The sequence below is a fragment of the Cyberlindnera jadinii genome (assembly GCF_001661405.1).
Source record: "Cyberlindnera jadinii NRRL Y-1542 unplaced genomic scaffold CYBJAscaffold_7, whole genome shotgun sequence".
Taxonomy (NCBI): domain Eukaryota; kingdom Fungi; phylum Ascomycota; class Saccharomycetes; order Phaffomycetales; family Wickerhamomycetaceae; genus Williopsis; species Williopsis jadinii.
Window position 1 is genome coordinate 392,898 of NW_017963658.1, and position 23,842 is coordinate 416,739.

Below are 23,842 nucleotides of genomic sequence, written 5' to 3' on the forward strand. Positions count from 1 at the left end.
ATTGGTACTCAACTGTTGGTTAGCTGCCATTACCGGAACGATACTGCGTAGCCATTGCTATTGAGCAGTTGTTTACCTATCTAATCTGTGCAATACGCGGGATGCACTCGATTGTGCTTGCCTAGCCGTTACTTAGTTCTCAGTCAGGTGGTATTACTCAGCTGATGTGCTTAGCAGTTACTGAGCTGTTCATTGGCTAGTCTACCTAGCTGGTCTACTTAGCCGGTATTAGTGAGCTAATCTACCTAGATAGTACTGCTTAACCAATCTGCTTAGATGATACATAGCTGATCTATTAGCTCCTACTTAACTGATCTACTTAGCCGGTCTTACTCTGCTGATCGACTCAGATGATACTGCTCAGTCGATACTGATTAGCTGATCCATTTAAATCATATACTTAGCTCAGCTTCCTAGCTGATACATTGCTCATCTACCTAGCTAATCTTACTCAACTGACCCAGCTAGCTGTTACTTAGCTCTTACTTAGCTCATCTACTTATCTGGCGCTGCTAGACCGTCCTTACTTAGCTGGCGTCGCACTGCTCGGCCTGGTATGCCGTGGTCCGCGTAGGATTACGTAATCCACGCGATAAGCTGTGACATCGAAACATCAACGATTACATAATCCATTACATAAGCACAACACCCGGACACCACCACCTTACTCCGCTTGCTCTTCGCTGCCCGGGTTACAGCTTCCTTCCCAAAGCTCATTGCTTCCCTCACAGAGAAACAGCGACCATCAACACTTTTAAAGCCAGATTTCTACTCCAAATTGGAGATTTCCAGGGTGATTCGATAGCACAGCCACGGCGAGTCGACGTCGCAGATGATTCTACCAGCAGAGCTAATACCAAACGGCAAGAAGATCATACCGCAGCCGAAGTGTGAGCTGCTCGGGCCCGTGGGGCTCATCGTCCAGAGCTGTTTAGGCCTCATTGCTTGCGGTTCGCTGGTCGTGAAGAGGAAGTACGAGCATCCAAAGAGGCCCTGGGAAGTGTGGTTCTTCGACGTTTCGAAGCAGCTCCTTGGTGCTGCCGGCGTTCACCTGCTAAACCTCGCAGTGTCACTGCTCAAGAGCCGAAAGCTCATGCTGGTGAACAAGCTCGATGGAGAAGGCGACGGTGATGGTGAACCTGGCGAGTGTGATTGGTACTTTGTCAGTCTACTGCTCGACACCACAGTGGGGGTACCCATCCTGTACGTGTGCCTGGTGATTGTGTACTTCATATGTGACCTATTCCAGGTCCAGGGCATCAACAGTGGGGAGTACGGCAACCCACCGAGATTCAAACGGTACTTGAAACAGCTGGTGATATTCATGGTTGCGGTGACCATGATGAAGGCTGTGATATATGTGCTACTGTCATTCCCAATATTCATCATGTACGCGGACTGGATCCTCAGTTGGAGCGATCCTTTCCCCAATTTACAGGTCATCTTGGTGGTTCTCGTATTCCCAATAATGTTGAACTGCTTCCAGTACTACATCGTGGACAACATCATCAAGTCGCCTACAGATCTGAAATAGATTCTTCATTGATAGCACTCGAAATAGGAATTGTTATTCCACTAGCATTGTTCACTTATCCTAACAGTAGCACTCATACGTACCAGATCAGAGCTCCTCAAGTTGAAGTTGCTCTTATTCAGGTTCTTCATGAACTCGTATATGGCAACGTTCTCCCTTAGCAGCATGAGCTTATCCTCAAATATCCTGAACAGAGCAATAACAGTCTTGTATATCTCCGTGTACCCGTTCAGCATGAGGCTGTCCCATATCCTGAACACGAGATGTGCACTCAGAGAGTCTGTGAACAGTGACATAATCCAGTTGAAGCATATCGGTTCAAGTTCGACGTTGAAGAGCCTGAAATGCGAGTTCAGCTTGGGAAGCTGTTCCTTGAAGTTCTGCTTCACCAGCTTCAAGTCGCTCTTGATGCTTGCCAGATTGAAGAACCCATTGGGCAGAACGTTCTCAAACAGCCCAACAAACGTCCAGAATACATCCTCATCGTTATGATAGACCAGTAGCAGGTTGCCTACGAGGAAGTTCATGCCTTGACAGTAGCCAACGTGCGGGTACTTCCGGCTGAAGGCAATCAGAACGTTCTGTAGCTTATCCAAGCCAGGGCCATTGTCCTTGAAGAACACGTTGTAGGGCATAGTTCTGTACAAGTCCAGCTCGATCTGCGACTCAGCTTCGGCATTGACAAGCGATTCATCGTGTAGCAGGGTGTAGTACTCTGTAGGGTTCCGTAGCGACTTTGCACCGCAGAGCTCAGACCATATCTTAGGGCGTAGGGACATTGGTATGCCGAATTGTCTCACCAGCCTGCTCAGCTCGTTGTACAGGTGCTTGTAGTGCGTGATACTCTCGCCTTTGATCACCAGCAGGTCGTCGTGGTTGTCGTCGTCCAGGAGCGTGATTTTCTTTATGAATTCATCCCACTGAATCGACCCGTGCTTCTTATTCTTGTCGTAGTTGTCAGCCAGTGACAGCAGCTTGGATTGCAATGGCGATGTCTCCACCTGGTGGTGCTGTAGGAGCTCAGTGGTGGACACGGAATGCCTCGTGGACGAGGCAGATGCCATGGACTTCTCTTTATCGTACAAGAAGCCGAACTGGTCCACGTAGCCCTCCTCCTCCGTAGGCATCTTACTCTTTGCGTTGAAGTTCTCCATCTCCAACGGGATCAGCCTATTGGTGCCTGTGCTTGTGTTGGTATTGACGATGGCATCGTGGACAGGCTGTGGGACGCGGTTGAGGAACTTGTGAGAGACAACGTTCAGGATACTCCCCTGGAATATATCATAATGAGACTCGACGGAGGGTGCTCCAGCGCCCTGTGTCGAGGAGCTGTGAGGCACCGGTGGCGAAGACTGTGAGTGTGGCCTCTTGGTCATACCAGGTGTCAGTGTCGTGTACGCAGCGTCATCACCATCATCACCATCGCCTGAAACCAGGGTACGGGTATTGGAATGGCGCGAGGAAGGCACAAGCGACGTAACCACGGAGGATGCCTTCGGCCTCGTGAGATGATCATGGTCCAGTCCTTCCTCCATGGCGTCGCTTAGCAGGTCCTTCAAGTACTGCTCGTCGTCCCTGGCCTCAGCATTGGTCCTCTCCCTTATGATCCCTTCCACCTGTGCAGACGAGAACCCAACCTCTGCGAGCAGCTTCATCATGACGCTCTCCCGCTGCGAGTTCCGCCTCTGCGCCACCATCATCTCTGCCTCTCTCTGAGCCAGGTCAGTGGCCAACTGGCGGATCAGATTGACTGCACCACATCTCTTGATGAGGTGCTCAATGCTCGTGTTCGACGAGACGTGGAGGTTCCCTGGAACCGACTCCGTGCTCATGGAGCACGCCTCAAACAGCTCAGCGGATGATTGGTGCGTGTCGATGCTCTCTGCAGACGTTGTCGAGTGCAAGGGCGCATATGCTCCTGGCCCATCCCGGTGGCCACCCTGCTCTCGGTGATCTGGCTGTTGATGTTGATGTTGATGTTGATGCTGATGCTGAAGCTGAAGCTGATGCTGATGCTGAGCACACTGCGGCGCCGGGCCTCTCACCCTCCCTTTACCGGTCGCGTACGAGATGCTCCTGGACCTCCCAAGCGACACCACCTGCTTCTGGGGCGTTGCTCTGTTCGACATGCCCGCGCTCGTTGCCGCTCCACCGTCGTTAAGCGAAGGGGATTAAGTACATTTTGACACATATATTCCCAACCTCGGGATCATATTTACCTCTTTTTGGGCGAGGAGGGTGCTCTGTCCGAAAAATGGGGTGTGGTTTTCGGAATGTTCTGAAAAGCACGAAAAGCACGAAAACCCTCCTGGCCGCCGTTGCTACAGCACCGCTTCGGTCTTCCCGCATGTCGAATGCATAACACCGGCGCAGAGCTCCAAGGCCTCGAGGCCAGTTTTATCTCTCCATTGGTATAAAAGCACGAGGCCAGACGTCGCTGGATGGTCTGCTCTGTGCTTCGCCATCACCATCACCATCGCCATCAGCATCACCGTGTAGCTCACTCAGCGTACCAAAGCCCTCGCAAAATGTCCGGTCTCGCAGCCTTCAAGAAGTACCCACTCACGTTCAACGGCCCATCGCCAATCTCACACCTCGCGCGCCTGTCCAAGCACCTGGGGAAGAACGTCAACGTCTACGCCAAACGGGAGGACTGCAACTCTGGCCTGGCATTTGGTGGTAACAAGCTGAGAAAGCTGGAATACATCGTGCCGGATATCCTGGCCGGCGAGTACACGCACCTGGTGTCGATTGGAGGCAGACAGTCCAACCAGACCCGTATGGTCGCGGCCCTGGCCGCACACCTGGGCAAGAAGTGTGTGCTGATCCAGGAGGACTGGGTGCCAATCCCAGAGGCCGAGAAGGACGTGTACAACAAGGTTGGCAACATCGAGCTGTCACGTATCATGGGCGCCGATGTCCGTGTCATTGACGACAAGTTCGACATTGGCATGAGACAATCGTTCGCCGATACCATGAAGGAGCTGGAGGATGCTGGCCACAAGCCATACCCGATCCCCGCCGGCTGTTCTGAGCACAAGTACGGTGGCCTGGGGTTCGTTGGGTTCGCCGACGAAGTGGTCAAGCAGGAGAAGGAGCTCGGGATCAAGTTCGACAAGGTGGTCGTGTGCTGTGTCACCGGCTCGACCACCGCGGGCATCTTAGCCGGCATGGCCCAGTACGGCAGACAGGACGACGTGATCGCCATCGATGCCTCCTTCACGCCGGACAAGACTAAGTCCCAGACGTTGAGGATCGCCAACAACACCGGTAAACTCATCGGGCTGCAGCACGAGTTCAAGGACTTCCAGTTGGACGAGAGATTCGCCTACCCATGCTATGGTGTTCCAAACGAGGGCACCATCGAGGCCATCAGACTCTGTGCAGAGCAGGAGGGAGTGCTCACCGACCCGGTGTACGAGGGCAAGTCCATGCAAGGCCTGCTCCAGCTGATCACCGAGGGCTCAATCGCTCCAGGCTCCAACGTGTTGTACGTGCACCTGGGTGGTGCTCCAGCGTTGTCCGCCTATTCGTCCTTCTTCCCTACAAAGACCGACGCCTGAAGCAGTTAGATAGAAGTAATACACCTTATACATTGGATGACCTCTCTGTAACCAGCACAGCCTTCCTCGTCCACCGGCGACTCCTGGTGAAGCTCGTCAGCGAGTCGTTGAACTGGGGAGCCTGCCAGTAGTTGTCGTAGTAGACCCAGCCTTCGCTGTTCTTGTTCTTGCAATACTCCAGATCAACGTGCCATGCCTCCTGGAGCCACCTCCAATGTTTCGAATTGAAGGGGAAGTGGAACTCCTTCGGCGACGACGTGGACTGGAATGCCTCATTGGTGAAGTTTGAACGCTCATACGGCAGCAGCTTGTCGCTCCATCCGATGCCAAACCACCGGCGTTGGTGCTCCAGTATCTGGAACTGGATGATCTTGCCGTTCTTGTTCCCGTTGATGATCCTGTAGTTGTTACTCGTAGTGGAGACGTGCGAACCTACGACGAAGTAGCACACGTTGCGTACCAGCTGAGACCTCCACAGGATCCGTAGCGATGCCTGGAACCACACGGAGTGGTACGTTGACACGAAGATCACCGTCAGCAGGACATATGTCCTCAGCGAGATGACCCATTTCAACATAACAACGTTCAGCGGGGTCACGATGGCGATGTAGCTGAGCAGTCTGGGCCACGGCAACGCCATGGCCACCAGCGGCGAGGCCACGAGCTCACACTTGGTCACCAGGTTGTCCAGCCCGTTGAGGATCTCCTCCAGCGTGGGCTTCTCCTGGGAGTTGATGTCCAGGTACACCGAGTTGACATAGTAGTTTACGCTGCAGTAGCCCAACACCAACAGGGGGAACAGGAGGAGCCAGTACGCACAGCAGGGGAAGTAGTACACGCTGAGATATACCGTGATCCAGTAGACAGCGTTCATCTCCGGGTCGCTGCCTGTCCATGTGAGCAAGTCCATCATGGCGTTGCCGATGACTATCAATGCGAACGACCGCTGGAGGATGGATGTGACCAGCGGCGACGTGTGTGCGAGCCTGGGATGTGTACGCGTGGTTGTTGGGAACTGTGCTGTGATGTAGGACATGCTTGGGTGGTCGGGGTGGCACGTCTTTGGGGTTGAATAAGGGCGATGAGCTGGTGTGGTGGATAGCGGTGTGTGCGGTAGGCGGAGATGAGTTTCTCGTAGGCAGAGCCCTTTCCCGTAGGCAGAGGTGGTGGTTGTGGGCTAGGCAGGGTTTTGTGGCTCTCCCCCAGTTTCCCTCTGGCGCGCGGGCGTGGTGCTACAGCAACGTCGAACGCAATCAAAACATTATGAGTTATCAGAATGATACTAATAAAACTAGCAAGCTCGCCTGCATATTTCCCGAAAGTATACCAAACGGTAGCTACAATGCCAGCTAAGAGATTCACCAAGTATGAGCATGCAATCTCCAATACTTCCTGAGATATAGCGATTCATAAATTAACCGGATTCATCATAAAAGGAAAGACTCGCTGATATCTCAACAACAGAACAAAGTCAAGAAAGCATACCACACCAATCAGTCACATCGATCTGCATCACCATATATAGTCACTTTCAGCTTGATGGGACTACTGGTTCTTCCAAAATAACCTCCCATTCATTTTCTTACTATATGATTCTGGTTCATCGTTACCCCAACAACCTTAAAGAAAATGCAAGGACGATGCCTCGCTATGACCATCAAGTCACAGGATCATCTCCTCCTACAGGCCAAGTTGGTCCCACATGAACCAAACATGGTCTGCTCATGGCCAGGCTTACATCACACTTCCAAGATTCACCAGCATGAATAACGCTCGCATGCTCTACCTAAAGGTCTATTCAGTAAATGTTTACACAGTCGTGGATGAAGTGTTTGGAGAGGTGGCCACGCACAGAAAGTGCGAGATGAATCCTCTCAATAACAACGGGACTTAGATTAATGTCGTTCTAATATCCACGCCATACTCTCTTGCGACTTCACATACGAGCCAATATTCTCTCAACGGAGGTACCAAGCAATCAAGTCCACTACCTGATCGACCGCGTAGCCCTGGCTCATCGTGAAGGTACTGAAGCATCGCAGATCAGCTTGTGTATATGAATGTGGCTATTGGTAAAGTCAGTTAGTATCAGTCCGCTCGCTGTCGTAGCCACTGAACCCCTCGTTAAGGTCGTAACAGAGCAAGTTACCTTGTATGTCCATTGCGATCAGCGTATTGTTGAGTACGTCGATTGCCAGTACGGGCGAGGTTGACACCTTCAAAGTGGCAATGATGCCCTTTGACTGTAGGTCCCATATTAGCACGTCACCTGTCTCAGTTCCCGAGGCGATGAGCGGGTCCTTGGCCATTATGAACCTCGAAGAACAGGTGTACTTTTCCAGTTTGGCGCCTTGGAACGTCTTCACAACCTTGTTGTTCATATAATCCCACAGCCTTAGAGTGTTGTCCAACGTTGTGGACAGCAGATACTTGCCATTTGGCGAGAATCTCACGTACGACACAGGGAACGAGGAGCCTCCCTTATCGTATATCAACGTTTTCAGACACTGGCCACTCTCAGTGTCAAACAGTCGGATCATACCGTCATAACTCGCACTCGCGATGATCGTGCTGTCCCAGCATAGATCCACAGCTGCTATCGGGTCACTGTGTGCGCTGAGCGTCTTGAGGCATTTGGCATTCAGAGCATCCCACAGCCTGATGGCTTCGTCTGAGCTCCCAGTCACCAGCAAGTTGCCCTTATGGTTGAACTCAACACATGTCACATGATACGTGTGCCCTTGCATCACGCTTATACATTCGCCGTATTCCACGTCCCACACCCTCAGAGTCATATCGTCGCTAACAGATGCCAGGTGTCTCGAGTCAGGGGACCATGAGATATCGTTTACACCATCACGATGTCCTTCCAGGACTCGAATCAGTTTTGAGCCATTCTCCAAGTCGAACAGTCTGATGGTGCAGTCTGATGAGCTCGTGGCAATGTAAGCTCCATTGGGGCTGATCTTTGCACTCGTAGAGTAGCCGTTGTGGCCTGTCTGTGCTTTGTACCTGAGGTTGTACAAGGTGTCCGTGGTCATTGTACGGCTTGTCTCTTCAATGCGATGTTGGTCAGGTGGAAGGTGGAGCCAGTTTTCAAGCGTTAATGTGTTTATACCTTTGGTGTAGTGAAAATGTCTTGAACGTGATGTCTATGTCTTTAACGTGATGTCTATGTCTTCAACGTAATACCAATGTCTTTAACGTAATACCAATGTCTTTAACGTAATGCCCTTTGATGCCATCAACGTATGTCCCAAATGTCCCGTAAATCGTGAACGTCCCAGAGTTTATTCACGCTTTTTTCTGTGTCTTGAAAAACAACAAATTGCCACTTAGACAAGACACAACCAACACAACCAGCGCAAAGATAAACAACAGATGGTACGTACGCCCTTTGCTCGCCTTTGAATGACACTCAACTGACACTACGAATAGAGTCTTAGACTAGTTCCTGAAAACAAACAGCCTTCCACCGTCAACTCCACCAAGTTCGGTGAGGTTGCACCTTCAGCTCCAGCGTTGCAGGACATCTTGAGAACACAACAGGGGCCCCTAAGTATCAGCTCACAGGTCAATGGAAGACATCCTCTGGAGCAACGCATTGAAGGATGGGAGCAACGGCAACAAGAGCTCAAGATGGAGCAATATAGACGTGTTTTCGGAATGGCGGAGCCAATCAAGCGTGAGATGGAGTTGAAGATCGTCGACTCCACCGACTTTGTTCCAAGCGTATTGGGAGGCTCCTCGAACCTTCATAGAGACATCTTGCTAAACAAGGATTCACGTATCGACTGGGAGGATATCTACACAGGTGAGTATCGGGAATGCCATATGGCCACACGCGAAGTCTACTAACAAGGTGTTGCATTTTAGGTAACGACTCAGTCATGGGCTTCCACGCAGAGATTCAGAAGAAACATGGAATCTAGCTCGAACTGGAGAAGATGTGGTCGTCCCACCCTTTTTACTTAGAAATATACCATAGCTGTGTGTATCCACCCCAACAGTAGAGTTGATATCATGTCTCTAATTACGTAATCACCCTCGGAACCCCGGTTCTCTCCCCTCCTCCCCCCAAAGTGAGCAACAGAGACACCAAAATGGACAAAAAGACAGGCAAAAAAGCCAGGCAAAGAAACCGAAACCCGCGGGCGTTGCCCAAAACCCCCAAAAAACCAGTCGCCGGTTTCTTGTAAAAAGAAACCACCGTTTGGGAAATCGAGACAAAATTGACGATAAATCCAAACCACGGAGAATTGGGACAAACCAAAAAAAAAGGGACGAGACAAACAGCTTCGTAGAACTTGTTATCCATCTCAACATTTGTCCAAATTAGACGCTACATCTGTCCTTGCACACTGCTTATTAGAAAGTGAAAGCCCATTCACAAGCAGGACAAGCAGGACAAGCCATTACAAGACAAACATCAAATCCGAACACAAATGCTCAGACTCACAAGGTGCGCCACCCAACTGAAGAGCCCAAGGGCTCTGTATATCCTCACCAGGGCGGCATCAACAAGCACACAGGCCACGCTGGCGGCAAAGGAGCAGACTGCCAACCAGGAGCTGGAGAACCCAAGGGCGCAAGCGGATTTCTACAAGAGCCTGCTGAAGGCGAACTATCCGCAGTACGTTGTGTCGAGATACGAGTCGCCAGGCATAGCAACGTCGACGGAGTGTGCACACCTGTACGCGGATGCGCTGAAGAAGCTGGGTAAGATGAAGGAGGCGGAGGCGGTGAAGTCACAGCTGGCCAAGGGCTCGTTGAGTGGTGCTGGTTTGCACGGGAATGGCGGCGCTGCGTTTGGCGCTGGTGGTTCGTACGGATCGCGTAACAACCCTGTCTACGTTGTTGTGGCAGAGTCGACGTGGACGATGATCTCCAAGTGGTTGAAGTTCCTGATTCCTATTGGGCTGCTGACGTGGGGTGTGATGGAGGGCTTCACGTATTTGGTGGAGTCCGGCACCATCTTCAAGAACTCGGAGAGCTCTGACAAGTCCGTGGACATGTCGAAGGTGAACGTCAAGTTTGACGATGTTAGGGGAGCTGACGAAGCGCGTGCGGAGTTGGAGGAGATTGTTGATTTCCTGAAGGATCCAACAAAGTTCACCGGCTTGGGTGGTAAGCTGCCTAAGGGTGTGCTCTTGACCGGTCCTCCAGGTACTGGTAAGACGTTGTTGGCCAGAGCCACCGCTGGTGAGGCGGGCGTGCCATTCTTCTTCATGTCTGGTTCCGAGTTCGATGAGTTGTATGTCGGTGTTGGTGCTAAGCGTGTGCGTGAGCTGTTCTCTCAGGCCAGAGCCCACTCCCCTGCAATCATCTTCATCGACGAGTTGGATGCCATTGGAGGCAAACGTAATCCTAGGGACCAGGCTTACGCTAAGCAGACCTTGAACCAGTTGCTTGTTGAGCTTGACGGATTTTCGCAAACTTCCGGCATCATCATCATTGGAGCCACGAACTTCCCAGAATCTCTGGATAAAGCACTTACCCGTCCAGGACGTTTTGACAAGATTGTGAACGTTGACCTGCCAGATGTTAGAGGGCGTGCCGATATCTTGAGACACCACATGAAGAATGTTGAAATCGCAAAGGATGTGGACCCAACCATCATTGCCCGTGGTACTCCTGGCTTGTCAGGTGCTGAGCTGATGAACTTGGTCAACCAAGCTGCTGTCCATGCATCTCAGCAAAACGCTCTTGCCGTTGACATGAACCATTTCGAATGGGCAAAGGACAAGATCTTGATGGGGGCTGCAAGAAAAACCATGGTGATCACCGAGGCCAGTAGAAGAGCCACCGCGTACCACGAGGCTGGCCATGCCATTATGGCGTTGTATACACCAGGTGCCACTTCACTCTACAAGGCCACGATCCTACCAAGAGGTCGTGCGCTGGGTATCACCTTCCAGCTACCGGAGATGGATAAGATTGATATCACGAAGAAGGAGTGTATTGCAAGATTGGACGTCTGTATGGGTGGTAAGGTTGCCGAAGAGATGATCTACGGTGCTGAGAACACCACGAGTGGATGCGGGTCAGACCTCAGCTCCGCTACCGGCACAGCAAGGGCAATGGTTACGCAGTACGGCATGTCGGACAAAGTGGGTCCTATCAGTCTTGCGGAGAAATGGGACTCGTGGTCGCCAAAGCTCCGTGATGTCGCAGACCAAGAGGTGGTTGACATGTTGAAAGAATCAGAGAACCGTACCAGACGTATGCTGCACGACAAGAAAGTGGAACTGGAGAGACTGGCTCAGGGCCTCATCGAGTACGAAACGCTGACAAAGGATGAAATCATCAAGGTTGTCAACGGAGAGCCTCTGTCCAAGGCCAAACAGATGACAAACACTGTTGTCGAATCCCCAGATAGCGACGAACGTAAAGGCGTGGACAAACAACCTTTCCCAATCCCAGCTTCTGCATGATCTTTACGAAACCCCCACCCTCCACACCTCCATTTCTTCTTCTCGTTGGCTTACTACTCAGCACAGAGCTCAGACATCTTAAGCATACACTTATTTGTAAATACAACATCCATTGAACGATGGAACTAATCTATGAGACTAAGCGTTGAAGGTGGTGTGTATTGTTGCGCGTACCGATGAAGTTCCAGTTATGTTGCGCCTACCATAAGGTCACGTGCATGCTGCACGTACCGCCAAAGTCACGTGTGAACTGCCCCTACCGATGAGGTCCCGAGGCGAAAACTCAAACATCAACAAACAAATCAACGTACAACCATAGCGCACTCGGCTCAACATTGCAGTAGGAAAGAGTAGCAAAATGGCCGAAGAACACGCGAAATACACGCTCTATGTGAATAACCTGAGCGACCAGTTATCGCTGGAGAAGCTGAGGGAGAACTTGTTCGTGTTCTTTTCAACTTTTGGGCAGGTGGTGGACGTTATCGTATCTCCAAACACAAGGGGACAGGCCTTTGTACTGTTTGCCGGGGTCCAGGACGCCAAGCTCGCTCTCAGATCATCGCAAGGAGAGGTTCTGTTTGGGAAGCCAGTACAGGTGGCATGGGCTAAGGAGGATGCAAAGAAGTTGGAGTCGTTGAAGGGTTAGCTGGCCTCTGCGTTGTTCTTTCCCTGCTTCTCGGCTGCGCAGTGTCCTTCACTCGCTCTCGGGGTGTTACTCTATCCAGCAGCGTTCTTTTAACTCATAGAAGATGGGGCTGCCAGTGGACTGTGTGATCATTCGTGCTGCCATCTGTGAAAACACACCTTCTGGGACATGAACAGATGATGCACCCAATTTTGACGCTCATCACTGACGTGAATCACCAGTGTGGTTCTACGTACTGAGCTTCCAAGAAACGGTGAGATCCATACACATGTATACTGTTTGAGCCCCTCAAAGAGACGAGAACCGAGGTGCGATACACCAGGTAGGTGCCAGCCTAATGCGAGGGCTACATGTTTGCGTATTCCTAGCAGCGCTCTTCTTCTGGCCAGCTTAGCCTACATCATCAACTTGTATCATAGAGTATGTCAATGTTTCAAGCCATATACGTCATAATTGTTATATAAGTGTGGAATATTCTCGAAGGCATTCATTTAGTCTTTTTAGCCAGCTTCTCAGCTTTCAACTTCATTCTCTCCTCCCTGGCGTGCTTAGCTTCAGGACCACCCTCGGTGTCCATGAAGTAGTCCCACCATCTGAAAGATGAAGCGTAGTTACCGACAAAGTACTGGTGGTGCATGTCGTGGTGATCAGCACCGGACCAGAAAGGCAAGAAGTGGTGTAACGACCATGGGAAATCGTAGCCAGAGTGTGCATCGACAGCTTGGAACAATCTGAGGATGATCCAACACGATAGCGTGTACAGGTGCAAATTGCGTGTATAGTAGACGTAGATGATTGGGATCCCCAACGTGCCGAAACCAAGAGACATAGTCTCAATTGGATGGGCATACTCAGCTGCTACGCCAAACGGTGCGGCGTAACGATGGTGCTGCTTATGTATGTACTTGTAGAATGGGCCATAGTGCATCAGTCTATGTGTCCAATAGTGCTGGAAGTCTTCAAGGACAAAGAACAAGCAGATCTGCCAGACAGTGGTCTTCCACGAAGGGAATGGCACTGTGATTGAGATCCCAAGCTTCTGAGCCAACGGATGGAAACTCCACAGTGGAATGGCCTCAACGAGGAAATGGGAGATGAACAAATTCTTCAAGCATTCCCATTGCTCCTTGTCAGACACGGTCTTTTCAGCCTGCAACTTCCACTTGTTGAAGTAGGGGATCTTCTCAATGATGTACCAAGGCAACGAGCGGCCAAAGTATGTCACCTCATGGACCAGGAAGAACAGCAGTCCCGTGGCGAGGACATCGTTCTGCATATAGTGATACCAGGCTGCCCAGTACGTTTCCAGCAAGCTCAGGCTCGACGAGCTCTGCGAGACGGTGCTAACAGCGTCGAAGAACGAGGTGGCCTTTGGCAGACTGTCCACAAGAGTGGCATTTTCAAACACAAGCGACATCTCTGCGTGTATCTGGAATGTCTAAGTGGTGATGATGGAATGGAACCAAGAGAGAGATATCACTGGGAACATACACGGGAGAAGTCCACCTTATATAGTGGGAAAAAGGACAGATACACGACGCCAACCTCCGCTTTTCACGCACCAGATGACTTAGCACCACTCCCGTTGGTCCATCCAGTGACAACACCTTCTAATTAATTCATCAAACCCATACCCTGCCATCTCCAACCACCAGACACATCGAAGCGTATACCATCACCAAAGACGCGAGCGCATCCCCAGCATCCGGGGCTACATGGCTATGCGTCACGACCAAACGTTATTCTCGGCCGAAAATCCTCGCCAGCGGGTTTGTGGGGTGCGGCTGCAGTGGCCAGGGCCCCAACGGCTTCGATGTACCGAAGCGAGCAGAGCACATCGGGAGGGCTCTCTGGATGACTCAGTGAGTGTGTATTACAGGCTATCACAAGCTGTGGAGCTATAGTGTCTACCAATGAGCGACATGCCATGACAAGTATAGAAAAGCATAAGTTAAATCGCAAGACTAATGAGGGACTTGTAGCCGGAACAAGTAGGCTGGGGATCCGATATTGGGGATCCGGGGGACAGACTCATGGGCCTTCTGCATGACGATCATCGTCGATGACGATATCCCTGACAATCTTGAAGTCGATGCCACCCTGGTCCCACTCCTCCTCGAGGTCTCCGAGCCTCATGAAGACCTCAATGGTGTAGTACACCTTGAGGTTCGTTGCGTGGAAGGAGTTGACCGTGGTGTGCGGGATAGTTAGAGGGACGTCGATGAGAGGGGCCAGATCAAGCTCCATGCCGACGTGGTTCAGGTGGAGGTCGGAGACTCTGTTGGCGGCAAAGTCGAACTGGCCAACGTTTGTGCGCTTGATCCAGTCGTGTTTCTTGGCCAGGACCATCTTTGGGATCGACTGTGTTCTGATCAAGGCATGCGTGACAAAGCTCATCTGGAAGCTCTTCACGTACTTCACGAGATTCTTCTCACTGTCAGGGAGATTGTTGAGGATACGCAGGCTCAGACTCAGTGTTTCTCCAGGTTTTGCTGATAAGGGGGCACCGAGACACAGCTCAGAGTCAAAGATGGTGTGTTTAACACCGTTGAGCAGCTTCTTAAGCTTGTTCTTCTCCTTCTCACCTGGAAGTGGCAGACCCTGGAGGTACACAGCGTTGGACGTGGTGAAGGTTGTTGCCGTGTTGCCAGCGTCCTTGGTATTACTCTTGCCGACAAAGTGAAGCTTTGCAAAGTGGTCCTGAACTTCCTTTGCGTCTGTCACCTTGAGGTGCACTGCGTACTCGACAAAGGCATAGCCTCTCTTCTCGCCATCTTGGTCCATGGCATCAAAGTAACAAGTTGATGGGAGCTGCGAAACCATCGTGGTGGTGTAGCCTGCGTCCTTTGGCTTCTTGACGTTATAAGAGTCGGCAGAGAGGTTGATTGTCCCCGTCTCAGCTGTCTTTGGGAAGATAAATTGGCCCTTGAACTGGTAAACACCCGGTTCTATGGTGAAGTCACCTGTTTCTGGTGTCATTTCGAACTCGCCGGCCTGGGAAAGCAACGACAGAGGGTTGGTAAACAGGCGATGCGTCACGGTCTCATGGGTGCTTATGTCGTCAGAGTCCAGTGGCTTGAGACCTTCGTGGGCCACCACAGTGGTATGTCCAGTGAACTCCACGGCGATCTCCTTGAACGCCACTGCCTTGGTGAGCACCTGCAATGTCACATTGCAAACAACATGCTCACCAACAGTATAGACAGCTTCTTCGCCCTCTGCGCTCAAACTCTCTGGTTGCTCGACCTCGAGCTTCACAGTATAGTGGTTTCCTGAGATGGTCACTGGCATGGTCTTTGTGATCACCTCTTCTACGTACTGCCACAGGCGAGCAATCGTCACTACTCACCAGGAGTCAGCGTACAAGGGCTGCCTACTCTTTTATACACCCAAGACACCAAGACAAGTTGCTGAGGTATTTGAGGTGATACCACTTTTCAGAGGCAAACAAGACTGGTGCCTGGCGAAAACGTGCCCTCCTGGTCCACTGGTGGCCTTTCTTTTCCTCGTACTTCTCTTAACAACGGACCCGCCTTATAATGCTGATTCTGTAGTGTACTTGGTGGTATGTCTCATCATCGTGTGCTGGCATGAACTGTGCACCACGGGGGGCTTCCACCTGCACGCATCGCATGACTCTGCGCTAGGGCATTATCAACAGTGAAGCTGGTGCATTATCAACAGTAAAGCTGGTGCATTATCAACAGTGAAGCTCAAAGGAATTATCAACAATAACGCTACAGGGCTTCACTTATCTACACAAGGCGCAAGCTACCAGTAAAGGGCTCACGGTTTCATACGTGTGTGTGATTGATATTTCGAGAGGCACTTATACAATCAGTTAACATCAACAACCTCCTTGTCACTACCATAGGCCTTTGTAGCGTATTGGCCATGCAACAAGATAACGTCTTGAGGTCTGTAGTCGAATTTACCGGAGAAGTAGGATTGCAAGATGTTCTTGACACCCAGGGCGTATCTGGCCTGTGCATCCAAGTTGGCACCAGAGACGTGTGGCGTCATGGCGTTACCGTCACCGTACTGGTTGCTCAAGGTTCTCCAAGGGTGGTCCTTTGGAGCTGGTTGTGGGTACCAAACGTCACCGCCGTAACCTCTCAACTGACCAGACTTGACGGCATCAGCAACGTCCTGTGCGTTGCAGATGGCACCACGGGCAGTGTTGACGAGCAAAGCGCCTGGCTTGAACTTGGAGAGCAGCTCCTTGTTCACCAGACTCTTGGTGCCGGCGTGCAGTGGCGCATTGATGGTGACGATATCAGACTGTGCCACCAGCTCCTCGATGCTGTCAACTCTTCTAGCATCCACTTTAGAACGCAGCTCCTCAGATAACGGCTGGTAGTCATAGTACAGCAGCTCCTTGGTCTTGAATGGATACAGTCTCTCCAGCACTTTGTAGCCAATTCTACCGGCACCGATAGTGCCCACAACCTTGCCTTCCAGGTCATATGCATCTCTGGAGATCTTAGCAATATCCCAGCCACCTTCCATGGCGTTTTGGTGTGCTGGAATGAAGTTCTTGACCAGAGATAAGATGGTCAGGACAACGTGCTCGGCAACCGAGGTTGTGTTCGAGCCCGTGACCTCCAAGACTGAGATATCACGACCAGACTTGTTGATGTGATCCAAGTCAACGTGGTCGGAGCCCACGCCTGCAGTGATGAGCAACTTTAAGTTCTTTGCAGAGTCAATTCTCTCCTTGGAGATGTACACCGGGTTAAATGGGGTGGAGATGATCACTTCGGCCTCCTTGATGTAGTCGTCAATCTCTGGGCCTTTATCGCTGGTGGAGAAGATGGATCTGTTGTGTTCCTGGATGAACTTCTTCAGACCAAGTGCATTCTCAGCAGAGCCCAGTAGCTTTGGAGTGTTGTATTCACCACCTTTGAAGAGAACAGCGAGGATCTTGCCAGCAGACATTTTCTTAGTATCGATAACTTTGGGTTGATGTATTACGAGGATTGCCATGGACTAAGACGCATTTGAGGTTACATCGAACGCTTTATATATACAATTCGACAAAGGGCTCAGCTAACCATCCCACACACCTCCAAATGTAGCAGTAACGGTGCTGTGTCTGGTTTTAGCAATTCCCCCTACACCTGAATCCCCACCATCAGGCACAACATCCTAACAGCGTTGACATCCGTGGAACAGTCATCAGATCAACACCCCAATTGTGAAGCACACACGCACAGGCAAAGGAGGTTCCATGGGTATTGGCAACTCCACTGGCAGGCCCACACAGCTTCAGACACTCTACAACTTCTGACTCGCCTTACGAGCTAAAGCATAAGAGGAGACGGCACTCGGAACAGAATACTCGCTTTAGGGGTGTTTCCCGAGAGAAGAAACGCAATTGGCTATGCCCTGTTCATGAAGACATACCAGCTACAGCATCGCATGACAAGTAGCCCAGTGGAGACAGCCTGGGAGGGCTATATAGCAAAAAGTGGGCCTCTACACGCACGATAGCCATACAAACTACGCTGAAACTCATGCCACTGTAGCTGTAATTGCCTCACAGGCCTGTAGCACCACGGCTAACTGGTTCCACTCGACTGGGCTCCAGTTCCATGGATCTTCCGTTGAAACTACGCGGGGAGAGAGAGAGAGAGAGAGAAAGAGAGAGAGGCTTATGTGTCATCGCTGCATCAAAGTAATCCGGGGAGGGACTAACATTGCTTGAGTTCTCGGAACGTGTGCAATGCAGCGATCTGATTGGCTGGGGAGGGCTTACACCTACAAAACTAGCGAGAAGTGGGTAAGGGGGGGGGAGAGAACGACGAATAGTCTTAGTGGACAGGCCTTAAGCTCTCTTATATATGTGCGAGGCACTTGCCTGGTCACTTGGAAACACCAGCATCTCAGCAATGACAGTGTTTTGCTTTCTGGTGGTGGCGAAGACGATGGCCTCTGCGATGTCATCTGCGTACAAAGGTTCTCTGCCTTTGTAGACGGCATCTGCCTTAGCCTTATCACCATAGTTTCTGACAATGCTGAATTCCGTCTCGACTGCACCAGGCTCGACCTCGATGACTCTGATTTTTGTGTTGATGAGTTCCTTTCTCAAGGACTCAGTGAAGGCTCTAACAGCAAACTTGGAGGCACAGTAGATGGAGCCCTCCGGATAAGGGTCCTTACCAGCGATGGAGCCCAATTGGACAATGTCACCGGAGTTCTTCTCCTTGAATCTCTTCACCAACGCCTGCGTGATGCTGATCAGCCCCAGGACGTTTGTGTTGAAGGTTTCGTCAATGTCCTCCTGTTTGATGTCACCAACCCTTGCCCTACCAAGGGCCTTACCGGCATTATTGACCAAGATGTCAATGTCCTGGAATTCCTCTGGCAATTGGCCCAGGAAGGGCTCGATGGCGTTTGGTGCACTAACGTCCAAAGTGTTGACGTACACGCCAACGTTTGGGAATTGTTTCTTCAACTCCGCCTCAACCTCTTTCAATTTCTCCAATCTTCTGGCAGCTAGGATCAGCTTGACATCACCGTTGGAGGCATTGGCATACTCCAAGGCAGTAGCCTTACCAATACCACTGGAGGCACCGGTGATGAAGATAGTCTTACCAGCAAGACGCTGAAGAGCAGCAGCACCGAATGACATTGTAGTTTAGTTGATTGTAGGGGAGATACCTTGATGATTCACCTTAGTCAATGGTGCAGTATCGACTGAGCAACTGTAGACAGAACCAAGGGGCAGTAAAGGGTCAATGGGAGAGAGAAAGAGAGCACGAAATGGCCACCCACAGTCATTTTGGCAACATTATGGGGAACGTATCCCGATAATCGGCTAATAGTCCCAAAGCGGCAATTCTCACGTGACTGCTTACATAAGCAAACATCTATCTTTCGTTACCGTGGCAACTGTCTGGACGCTGTATGGTATAGAACAAGTGATTGTACTGTGAGATTGTTCGTTGTCATCAATACGTTGGGTATGGACGTTCAGTGTATAGCTGTGTCTGTTAAAGTGATGGCAATTGCGGGCCCTCAGTTCTCAGCATCGCCGGAATCGTAGAAGGTATGGTGGTCACGCTGGTTCGGCGAGTGTTGTCGAATACGTAGGTGCCAATCATTGAGGGTCAATCCTAGGCTGTAGTGTCATTCCAGAGCTCTGGTGTCATTCCAGAATTGTAGTGTCATTCCAGAGCTGTGGTGTCATTCCAGAGCTGTAGCATCAGTCAATGATTGGCCTTCGCCCAGAAGTCACGTCCATGTGCCCTTGCACATGAGCTTTGTACAGTAATCCTCTGAGATGTCTCTGTTCCCCTGCTTACATCTCCGGAAGATGCGAGTGTCAACAGCCTGACACACCAGTATTTACAACACAAACAGCTGCTAGTTACCACCTTCCACAGTAGGAAGAACCCGTCCAGACGAAGACTTCGTGATTATATATACATCTTAAAGGTAGGGTAATGTAAACAAAGATGTGTTCCCGATTAGGCGAATTGCCTATGTGAGCCATTTATTCAGTGTTGCAGCTTCACACACATTTATGGGCCCGGAAGCTAACTATAGAACCCTTTCCTTCTCTGTCTGGCACTTCTTCCGCATTCAATAGTGATTTGCTATCAGATCTTGCGAGTCCCACTGATCGAAACAGCTGAATCAGCAGGTCTGTGTGGTGTGATCTTAGAGAATCAGAAGACTCCGCAAACGTACGAACCACATCGCTGATATAGGGGGAGTGCTGTTCTCTTCTAATTTTACTGCATTAATACCCTGATCTTAAGCCCAGCAGCTGTTCTCCTCGATGTCTGATACGACGCCTTCGTCAGTGACACTTCTGTTTCCAAATGCCCAGAGGCGTGAAGTTGATTTGGAGCTCTTTGAGCATAAAGGGGTCGATGGCATCACTGTGGAAGAGGTGATGCATCATATCTTTGATACCACAGTGCCTCAAGCAGAGGCACCTGCCGACGATAAGGAACTGACGACAACCAATTCTAACGACCAGACAACGGTGACTGCGGAAGAGCCAGCAATAACGAAGGAGCCGGGGGTATGGCAAGGTGGTGATGTGCCGGAGAGCTGGCAGCAGATACGCCTTATTCATATGGGCGCAGCGTTGCAACCCAGCACAAAGCTTGCGCACCTCAGATTGGACCTCAGCGATATCATCCATGTGAGCTGCAGACCCTTGATTCTGGAGGAGGAGAAGCCAAAGGCCTTGAAGAAGAGGCTGAGAAGCATCTCGAGCTTTGCCGGTGCTCTGAACCGCAGTCACACTACTGAAACGAACACGAATACGAATGTCAACGCAAACACCTCTACGGCTCGTGGAGAGAGAACCACAACTAATGATGCGAATAACGAGATTAACCAGGCTAGTACAGGTGGATCGTCGTGCTGTGTCATATGCTGATTGTTTTCCTATAATTCCTTTAAACCTATATACATATAAAGCAGGTCAGAGCTTGTTCATCTGCTCGTAGACTACAAAGGTGATGCACGTTGCAGGCAATACCCTAATGACGTTCATCCAAACACCCTTCCAGAACCCTCTGATGCCTTCCCTCGTATAGATCTGGTATACAACTTGTGAGAAAGTCGATGTTGCGCCGTAATTCTGCAATCTAGATTTCGTAACTTGGCATGGGTATAATACAACTGTTGCGATGATCTTTGATGCGCCGCTTATACTGAGAAATTCCGATATTGATAACCCAGAGGCTCTATCTTCATGGCCTAGCCACTGGTATTTCATGGTGTCGTAGATGGTGAACTGTAGTGCACCTTGTGATACACCGAGGAGACTGGGTATCAAGCCCTTGTAGAAGCCCTTAATACCGTCTTCTTTGACTAGCCTAACCACACCGTCCAGGAGACCCTTATAGGCACCTTTCGAGTCCTTGCTCGTACTCAGGATTCTTGTCTTCAGGACCCATATCGGGTTTGTAATCAGTGCCGTGAAGGAGCCAGCAGCCAACGCAGATCCCATGTACTGCCATGACTTCAAATTGGAGTCTTTCTTTGTAGTTATCGTTGAATACGTGTGGAAGATGTCCTTTGCATATCTGTAACTTGCAAAATACACACCCCATGCCACCGAAGAGCCTATAAGATTGGGTACGATCCCTCTATATGCTTCTTTAACCGTCTGCAGAGCAGAATCTTGTCGCAACTGTGATATTATTGACCTCGATGCCTGTGTAAACGACTTGTTTGAGGTATCAAGTTGAAGCCGTATTTTCAGAAGGTCCAATGGATGTGTCACTGAGGTTGTTATGAACCCAGCTGTCAGGCCTGAAATGATCTCACTAGAAACCATGGCTGGTGATCTTCTGAAAAAGGTGAATTGGCAACAGCAGTAATAGCACAGGGAGAATAGCAGCCTCAGAGAGTATCGTGGTGAGACATAATTGTACAAAATTTTCCGGGGTCGATGAGGATTCTCCGGCAAGTTAGAAGCGGCGTTAAAAGGAAATCAGGGACTAACGGGACTAGCAAGGACTGACGGGACTGATAGGGACTAATAGGGACTAGTCTCAAGTCCCCAAACAAAACTCTAGGACACTTGCCATGATGGTACTGTTCTACATCCCATAGAAGCAGGTACATCCACATACTAATAACAATACTATATACATATTACTCTCATCGTGTAATATCATCTTTTATATTCGTTTTTTTCTTTTCATGATATCATCACTCAATCAAAGCGACAACGCTTTAGACTGATGGCAATGGGGACAAGAGAGCTAAGAGCGGTGGTCTGTTTGGAGTTTGGATCCAGCCCAGATATAGGACAAATGGGATCCACCCGTAGTGTGCAATGACACGGGCAGAGTCGAGGATCTTTGAGATACGTTCCTGCGGGATTAGGTTAGCGACTCCATGGAGTATAACGGGTGGGAAGATGAGAACACCTCCGTCGCAGTTCATATACCATACATATGAGCACAGACGGAGAATGGTGGTAAACATCGGGGACAAAAGCATACCTTTGATTCTTCAGAGAGAGCAAATGCCATCGTTGATTGGTTTCTGGTTAACTCCTGTTCTTTGTTGATTTGAATTGGAGCTTTGCTTCAAAACTTGCTTCCAATTTCCTCGAGTTTTGCCGGATTTTTCACATTTTTTTCCAGAAACTCCTTGATGGTGATATGATTACGTAAGAAAAGGGTTTGGATTACATAAGCATTGGTGTTCGGATGGGAGACGCGACGCGTAAACGTCACTTTGAGCTCACTGAGTTCTATGTTTTACCTCACTTTCCTTATTCTGATATTGGTTTGTTCTTGTCCTTATTGAACTCAGTTGGGGTGGATTGTATCAATGACACGCACAGAGTTTACACCTCCTTCGTTGCCAGGGCACTCGCTCTCACATACGTACTATACACCAATTCCGGATGCGATTGCGTCTCAACCTCAGGAACCTGTAAGATTAGGAGTAGACGAAGCTGGACGTGGACCAGTCCTTGGACCGATGGTGTATGGTGTGAGTTATTGTCTTGCTTCGTACGAGCCTCAGTTGAAGGCGGAATATGGATTTGCAGATTCCAAGACTCTTAGTGAGGAAAAGAGAAGTTCACTGCTAGAGATGATGTGTTTGCACGAGCACGATCTGAGGCAGAACGTTGGATGGGCAATTAGAAGTCTGAGTGCGTTGGATATAAGTGCCGGTATGCTTCGTTATATCGAGGGCTCGCTGTCCAACTACAACTTGAACGAACAGGCACACGATGCCACGATGGACCTCATTCAAGGCGTACTGGACCTTGGTGTTAACGTCGCAGAGGTTTACGTCGACACAGTGGGGCCACCTATGAGCTACCAGGCAAAACTACAGAAACGATTCCCACAGTTGAAGATCACTGTTGCGAAGAAAGCAGATGCGCTGTACCCCGTTGTCAGTGCCGCATCGATCTGTGCAAAGGTCACGAGAGATTTCTCACTGTTGTGGACGAAGAAGGAACTATACGGGGACTGTCATGACGACGTACAATGGGGCTCTGGGTACCCATCGGATCCCAAAACCAAGAAGTGGTTAGTTGAGGACGTTGACAAGCTATTTGGATGGGGGTCGGTGGTGAGGTTTTCATGGGGGACCGCTAAGGAGGCCCTTATTGGACAGAACTGTTATAAACTTGAGTGGGAGGAGGATAATACCAAGTTTGACTATGACGTTACCAAGATGGGCAAGGCTGATGCGGAATTGAACATGGAGTGGTACTCCAAGAGCTGTGTATACTTTTAATCTGACCTACACCTAGACACCTAGACACCCAAACACCACAACACCTAGACACCCAAACACCACAACATCTAGACACCCAAACACCCAAACACCCCATCCCTCCCCCCACTCCGGCGCACGATCTTCCATTTCCCTCTTCCCCCCTCAGATTTCCTCAACAGCTCAACCTTTGCGCCTGTGTGGGGGCATCCACCAGCTAAAACCAACGTCTTTTTACGTGGGGAAACTTGCGATCCCACGCCGTTCCCAGCCTGCTGATCTGACGGGGGGGGAGGCTTTCCCACGCTCTCCCGCCCAAACAGAGAAGCTGCGTAGGCGGCGGCAGCGGCAGCCCACTGCCCACAGGCCCACTGGCCCACGCTTATTGGCAGGGGAGGGGGGAGGCCGCCCGCGGCAGGCCCCGTCTGGCTCTCCTGGTGAAGTTCACGCT

The 23,842-nt window shown here is 50.4% G+C and overlaps 16 protein-coding genes across 16 annotated transcripts; 7 read left to right on the forward strand and 9 right to left on the reverse strand.

The window, feature by feature from the left end:
- The first annotated feature begins 746 nt into the window (after positions 1–746).
- On the forward strand, positions 747–1,726 carry CYBJADRAFT_167928 (uncharacterized protein). Its single transcript, XM_020215145.1, has one exon. It carries the CDS (start codon positions 833–835, stop codon positions 1,532–1,534), a length of 702 nt encoding a protein of 233 aa, XP_020070398.1. The 5' UTR covers positions 747–832; the 3' UTR covers positions 1,535–1,726.
- CYBJADRAFT_120402 (TBC domain-containing protein) lies at positions 1,660–2,355 on the reverse strand (the record flags this gene model as incomplete). Its single annotated transcript, XM_020212320.1, has 1 exon — positions 1,660–2,355. A coding segment is annotated over one exon (696 nt), but the record flags the coding sequence as incomplete, so codon positions are not given.
- Positions 2,356–4,062: 1,707 nt separating this feature from the next.
- On the forward strand, positions 4,063–5,097 carry CYBJADRAFT_127754 (1-aminocyclopropane-1-carboxylate deaminase; the record flags this gene model as incomplete). Its single annotated transcript, XM_020212715.1, has 1 exon — positions 4,063–5,097. One exon carries the CDS (start codon positions 4,063–4,065, stop codon positions 5,095–5,097), a length of 1,035 nt encoding a protein of 344 aa, XP_020070400.1.
- A 25-nt stretch (positions 5,098–5,122) lies between these two features.
- Positions 5,123–6,133, reverse strand: CYBJADRAFT_127684 (PEX28-32 family peroxisomal membrane protein; the record flags this gene model as incomplete). The annotated part of the gene is made up of 1 exon (XM_020212711.1): positions 5,123–6,133. One exon carries the CDS (start codon positions 6,131–6,133, stop codon positions 5,123–5,125), a length of 1,011 nt encoding a protein of 336 aa, XP_020070401.1.
- A 1,042-nt stretch (positions 6,134–7,175) lies between these two features.
- On the reverse strand, positions 7,176–8,138 carry CYBJADRAFT_173361 (WD40 repeat domain-containing protein; the record flags this gene model as incomplete). The annotated part of the gene is made up of 1 exon (XM_020216452.1): positions 7,176–8,138. The coding sequence occupies one exon, from the start codon at positions 8,136–8,138 to the stop codon at positions 7,176–7,178; it is 963 nt and encodes a 320-aa protein (XP_020070402.1).
- Positions 8,139–8,432: 294 nt separating this feature from the next.
- UMP1 (Ump1p) lies at positions 8,433–9,101 on the forward strand. Its single transcript, XM_020215146.1, has 3 exons — positions 8,433–8,481; positions 8,536–8,911; positions 8,974–9,101. Exons 1-3 carry the CDS (start codon positions 8,479–8,481, stop codon positions 9,027–9,029), a joined length of 435 nt encoding a protein of 144 aa, XP_020070403.1. The 5' UTR covers positions 8,433–8,478; the 3' UTR covers positions 9,030–9,101.
- Positions 9,102–9,506: 405 nt separating this feature from the next.
- Positions 9,507–11,550, forward strand: YME1 (i-AAA protease YME1). Its single transcript, XM_020215147.1, has one exon. The coding sequence runs from the start codon at positions 9,543–9,545 to the stop codon at positions 11,529–11,531; it is 1,989 nt and encodes a 662-aa protein (XP_020070404.1). The 5' UTR covers positions 9,507–9,542; the 3' UTR covers positions 11,532–11,550.
- A 339-nt stretch (positions 11,551–11,889) lies between these two features.
- Positions 11,890–12,177, forward strand: CYBJADRAFT_127686 (U2 snRNP complex subunit MSL1; the record flags this gene model as incomplete). Its single annotated transcript, XM_020212712.1, has 1 exon — positions 11,890–12,177. One exon carries the CDS (start codon positions 11,890–11,892, stop codon positions 12,175–12,177), a length of 288 nt encoding a protein of 95 aa, XP_020070405.1.
- A 487-nt stretch (positions 12,178–12,664) lies between these two features.
- CYBJADRAFT_127612 (sterol desaturase family protein) lies at positions 12,665–13,594 on the reverse strand (the record flags this gene model as incomplete). Its single annotated transcript, XM_020212708.1, has 1 exon — positions 12,665–13,594. One exon carries the CDS (start codon positions 13,592–13,594, stop codon positions 12,665–12,667), a length of 930 nt encoding a protein of 309 aa, XP_020070406.1.
- A 522-nt stretch (positions 13,595–14,116) lies between these two features.
- On the reverse strand, positions 14,117–15,856 carry CYBJADRAFT_167936 (uncharacterized protein). Its single transcript, XM_020215148.1, has one exon. It carries the CDS (start codon positions 15,466–15,468, stop codon positions 14,209–14,211), a length of 1,260 nt encoding a protein of 419 aa, XP_020070407.1. The 5' UTR covers positions 15,469–15,856; the 3' UTR covers positions 14,117–14,208.
- A 158-nt stretch (positions 15,857–16,014) lies between these two features.
- Positions 16,015–17,115, reverse strand: FDH1 (formate dehydrogenase (NAD+); the record flags this gene model as incomplete). Its single annotated transcript, XM_020212723.1, has 1 exon — positions 16,015–17,115. One exon carries the CDS (start codon positions 17,113–17,115, stop codon positions 16,015–16,017), a length of 1,101 nt encoding a protein of 366 aa, XP_020070408.1.
- An 889-nt stretch (positions 17,116–18,004) lies between these two features.
- Positions 18,005–18,811, reverse strand: ORA1 (oxidoreductase; the record flags this gene model as incomplete). Its single annotated transcript, XM_020212710.1, has 1 exon — positions 18,005–18,811. One exon carries the CDS (start codon positions 18,809–18,811, stop codon positions 18,005–18,007), a length of 807 nt encoding a protein of 268 aa, XP_020070409.1.
- A 958-nt stretch (positions 18,812–19,769) lies between these two features.
- On the forward strand, positions 19,770–20,629 carry CYBJADRAFT_167939 (uncharacterized protein). The gene has a single exon (XM_020215149.1). The coding sequence runs from the start codon at positions 19,964–19,966 to the stop codon at positions 20,573–20,575; it is 612 nt and encodes a 203-aa protein (XP_020070410.1). The 5' UTR covers positions 19,770–19,963; the 3' UTR covers positions 20,576–20,629.
- Positions 20,621–21,481, reverse strand: CYBJADRAFT_173370 (mitochondrial carrier; the record flags this gene model as incomplete). Its single annotated transcript, XM_020216453.1, has 1 exon — positions 20,621–21,481. One exon carries the CDS (start codon positions 21,479–21,481, stop codon positions 20,621–20,623), a length of 861 nt encoding a protein of 286 aa, XP_020070411.1.
- A 280-nt stretch (positions 21,482–21,761) lies between these two features.
- On the reverse strand, positions 21,762–22,239 carry TOM7 (Tom7p). Its single transcript, XM_020217153.1, has 2 exons — positions 22,155–22,239; positions 21,762–22,023 (listed from the first exon to the last, which is right to left on the reverse strand). The coding sequence occupies exons 1-2, from the start codon at positions 22,182–22,184 to the stop codon at positions 21,883–21,885; spliced, it is 171 nt and encodes a 56-aa protein (XP_020070412.1). The 5' UTR covers positions 22,185–22,239; the 3' UTR covers positions 21,762–21,882.
- Positions 22,240–22,348: 109 nt separating this feature from the next.
- Positions 22,349–23,542, forward strand: RNH201 (ribonuclease H2 catalytic subunit RNH201). Its single transcript, XM_020215150.1, is given in 2 exon segments — positions 22,349–23,468; positions 23,482–23,542. The coding sequence occupies 1 exon segment, from the start codon at positions 22,489–22,491 to the stop codon at positions 23,410–23,412; it is 924 nt and encodes a 307-aa protein (XP_020070413.1). The 5' UTR covers positions 22,349–22,488; the 3' UTR covers positions 23,413–23,468; positions 23,482–23,542.
- Positions 23,543–23,842: the final 300 nt, after the last annotated feature.

Excerpts from the sequence above, each read along its gene's own strand:
- RNH201 (XM_020215150.1), top strand. The coding sequence starts at position 22,489 with ATGACACGCACAGAGTTTACACCTCCTTCGTTGCCAGGGCACTCGCTC.
- CYBJADRAFT_167928 (XM_020215145.1), top strand. The coding sequence starts at position 833 with ATGATTCTACCAGCAGAGCTAATACCAAACGGCAAGAAGATCATACCG.
- CYBJADRAFT_167939 (XM_020215149.1), top strand. The coding sequence starts at position 19,964 with ATGTCTGATACGACGCCTTCGTCAGTGACACTTCTGTTTCCAAATGCC.
- UMP1 (XM_020215146.1), top strand. Across the intron at positions 8,912-8,973 it reads CTGGGAGGATATCTACACAG|GTAACGACTCAGTCATGGGC; the intron begins GTGAGTATCGGG and ends GTTGCATTTTAG.
- YME1 (XM_020215147.1), top strand. The coding sequence starts at position 9,543 with ATGCTCAGACTCACAAGGTGCGCCACCCAACTGAAGAGCCCAAGGGCT.
- TOM7 (XM_020217153.1), bottom strand. The coding sequence starts at position 22,184 with ATGGCATTTGCTCTCTCTGAAGAATCAAAG. Across the intron at positions 22,024-22,154 it reads CTCTCTCTGAAGAATCAAAG|GAACGTATCTCAAAGATCCT; the intron begins GTATGCTTTTGT and ends CTAATCCCGCAG.
- CYBJADRAFT_167936 (XM_020215148.1), bottom strand. The coding sequence starts at position 15,468 with ATGCCAGTGACCATCTCAGGAAACCACTATACTGTGAAGCTCGAGGTC.